The 3,083-nt window shown below is 50.1% G+C and overlaps 1 protein-coding gene across 1 annotated transcript; it reads left to right on the forward strand.

Moving 5' to 3' along the window:
• Positions 1 to 1,220: 1,220 nt before the first annotated feature.
• LOC120321092 lies at positions 1,221 to 2,460 on the forward strand. Its single transcript, XM_039372547.1, has 2 exons — positions 1,221 to 2,382; positions 2,435 to 2,460. The coding sequence occupies exon 1, from the start codon at positions 1,224 to 1,226 to the stop codon at positions 2,244 to 2,246; it is 1,023 nt and encodes a 340-aa protein (XP_039228481.1). The 5' UTR covers positions 1,221 to 1,223; the 3' UTR covers positions 2,247 to 2,382; positions 2,435 to 2,460.
• The last annotated feature ends 623 nt before the right edge of the window (positions 2,461 to 3,083 follow it).

Raw genomic sequence — 3,083 nt, forward strand, 5'->3', positions numbered from 1 at the left:
CTTCGTGGATGCTAGTCAGGCAGCATTCGCGGCGGTGGCCTATTGGAGGGTCACATATGAGGACGACGACGTGCAGGTGAGCTTCGTGAGTGCGAAGACGAAGTGTGCCCCAATGAGAACGATGATGATCCCACGGCTGGAGCTGCAGGCAGCAGTTCTTGGAACCAGGCTGATGAACACTGTCAAGGAGGAGCACAGTGTGGTCATCACGGACCTGGTGTTATGGACGGACTTTAAGACGTTGCTGAGATGGATCGGCAGCACCCACCGCCGGTATAAGCAGTTTGTTGGCAACCGAGTGGCGGAGATTTTGGAGTCGTCGAAGGTTTCCCAATGGAGATGGGTGCCTACAGCCGACAATGCGGCTGATGATGCGACGCGGTCGCAGAAAGGAGTTGACCTTAGCTAGGAATCAAGGTGGCTTTTGAGGCAGCCAGCAGCCAGCTGGCCGGTGCCTGAGGAAGTAACTGAGCGTGTTCCAGATGCCCCTGATGAAGAAGAGATGGCCAGTGAGTTTGCATTAGTTGCGGCAGACGATTTTGTTTTTGTTTTGAACGACAACGGCATATCTAGAACAATGATGCGACCCGTCTCTAAACTTGCAGTTTTGGATTTGTGAGGAAGTAACTGAGCGTGTTCCAGATGCCCCTGATGAAGAAGAGATGCCCAGTGAGTTTGCATTAGTTGCGGCAGACGATTTTGTTATTCCGTTTCAGAGATTCTCGAGCTTCAGTCGCCTGGTGAGGACCACAGCCTGGGTCCTACGGTTTGCGCGCTGGTGCCGCAAACAGCGAAACGAGCTCGAGGAATACGGCCTTACTGCAGCAGAATGTAAGGCCTCGGAGAACCTGTTGGTCAGACAGGCACAATTGGAGTCGTTCCCCGACGAGATGAGGTCGGCGGAAACTGGACAGGACGTCGCTAGATCGAGCGAAATTCGAGGGTTGGTGCCCTACCTAGACGAGGACGGGATTCTGCGAGCTTACGGCAGAATTGATGCCGCACTGTGCATGCCGTACAGTGCGAGGAGGCCCGTATTACTGTCACACAGGCACAGTCTGACAGAGCTGATTGTGAGAGACTTCCACGCCAGGATGAAGCATCAAAATATGGATGCTACGATTGCGGAGATCCGGACAAAGTTCTGGGTCACAAAGATGAGGCGTGTGATGCGGAGAGTCATCTCATCGTGCAACGAGTGCAAGTTGCAGCGAGCGCCGCCGATGCCGCCGATAATGGGACCCCATCCGGAAGACAGACTGGATGCGGGTGGATGGCCATTCAAATACACAGGACTGGACTACTTTGGGCCACTGCTGGTGACTGTGTCCCGTCACAAGGAGAAACGTTGGGTCGCCTTGTTTACGTGTTTGACGACAAGGGCGATTCACCTGGAGCTGGCGAATGACCTGTCGACGGATTCCTGCATAATTGCGATCATGAACTTCGTCTGCCGTAGAGGGCCAGTATATAGACTGCGCAGCGATAACGGCAAGAACTTCGTGGGAGCTGACAGGGAAGCCAGGCGCTTTGGTGACGTATTCGAGATGGAGAAGCTTCAGAGTGAGTTGTCAAGCAGAAGCATTGAATGGGTTTTTAATTGTCCAGCGAACCCGTCTGAGGGCGGAGTTTGGGAGCGCATGGTGCAGTGCGTCAAGAGAGTACTGCGTCATACCCTGAAGGAAGTTGCGCCGAGGGACCATGTATTGGAGAGTTTCCTGATTGAGGCGGAGAATATTGTAAACTCGCGTCCGCTCACCCACTTGCCTGTGGATGCGGACCAGGAGGCGCCGTTGACGCCAAACGATCTACTCAAGGGAGTAGCCAATCTGCCGGATACGCCTGTATTGGATGCGGAGCTGCCCAAGGAGGGTTCTACGAGGAAGCAGTGGAGGATTGCTCGCCTGCTACGAGACCGTTTCTGGAGGAGGTGGGTCATGGAGTACCTGCCTACGCTTGTGCGCCGCGAGAAGTGGTGCCGCCGAACGGAGCCCATCCACCAGGGTGATATGGTCTTCGTCTGTGATCCTGCCTTGGCCCGACGAGAGTGGCGCAAGGGCATCGTGGAGGAGATCTACAGCGGAGCTGATGGAATTGTCAGACGCGCTAAGGTGCGCGTGAACGACAACGGCCAATCTAGGACAATGATGCGACCCGTCTCTAAACTTGCATTTTTGGATTTGAGTAAAGCGGTTCTTCACGAGTTCGGGGATGTCGCGGATCGAATGTTGTTATCGATAGGCTAGTTAGTATTTTTGAGAAGTCCGAATGTGGAAGGATTTGTAAGCCCATATGTGCCTGGGCACATTGTTTTTCGCCATTGTAAATTGCCGGGAAAATTTAGCTTTTCATTGTCGTGTAAGAGTTGGAGGACACACTGCGGTGAGTTAATAAGATAAGTTAGTTGCAATTGTGAAACATTGAATTCTTCCAGAATAAAACGTGTTCTACTACCACGGATTAGTCTGCCCTTTCTTTCGGGAACCAATGCGTGGGGTAGCCGTTTAAGGCAACTCCATGTGACGCACGACGACAACCAAAATGTTCACACTATAAACTAATGCGTACACTTAATGAGTTCAATTCGGGTGTTTAAATCTAACTATATAATGCAGCGCTTGTAAGACGCTGCAGTCTGCGTTGGTCAATGCAGATGAGATTTATCTTAAATCTATGTTTGTGGCCTTTGACTGCGCTAATCACCTCCCGCGTGATCATATCTCTTGACACTGCGACAATAGACCACTACATTGTACTTATCTGTAGTTGCCACTTATGTTGTCCCGTGCCATGTTTATTGCAGCCCATAAATAGAACATATTTATAGTTTGTCTACTTATCATGTCTAAACACATCTTTAGACAAACCATATAATAATTATTTGACAAATTGTGTATATAAAATTGTTCATTTGTTTTGAAAACACTATTGACATAATCTAATCTACTATACAACATAATTAAGTTCTTCAACGTAAAACAAGAGAGAACGCTATAGTCGAGTTCCCCGACTATCTGATACCCGTTACTCAGCTAGTGGAAGTGCGAAGGAGAGTCTTCAACACTGAAAAATTTTGTCGGTTT

The sequence above is a fragment of the Drosophila yakuba genome, chromosome 2R, assembly GCF_016746365.2.
Source record: "Drosophila yakuba strain Tai18E2 chromosome 2R, Prin_Dyak_Tai18E2_2.1, whole genome shotgun sequence".
Taxonomy (NCBI): Eukaryota; Metazoa; Arthropoda; class Insecta; order Diptera; family Drosophilidae; genus Drosophila; species Drosophila yakuba.

Bases quoted from the DNA above. Each gene is read 5' to 3' on its own strand.
- LOC120321092 (XM_039372547.1), top strand. From the start codon at position 1,224: ATGCCGCCGATAATGGGACCCCATCCGGAAGACAGACTGGATGCGGGT.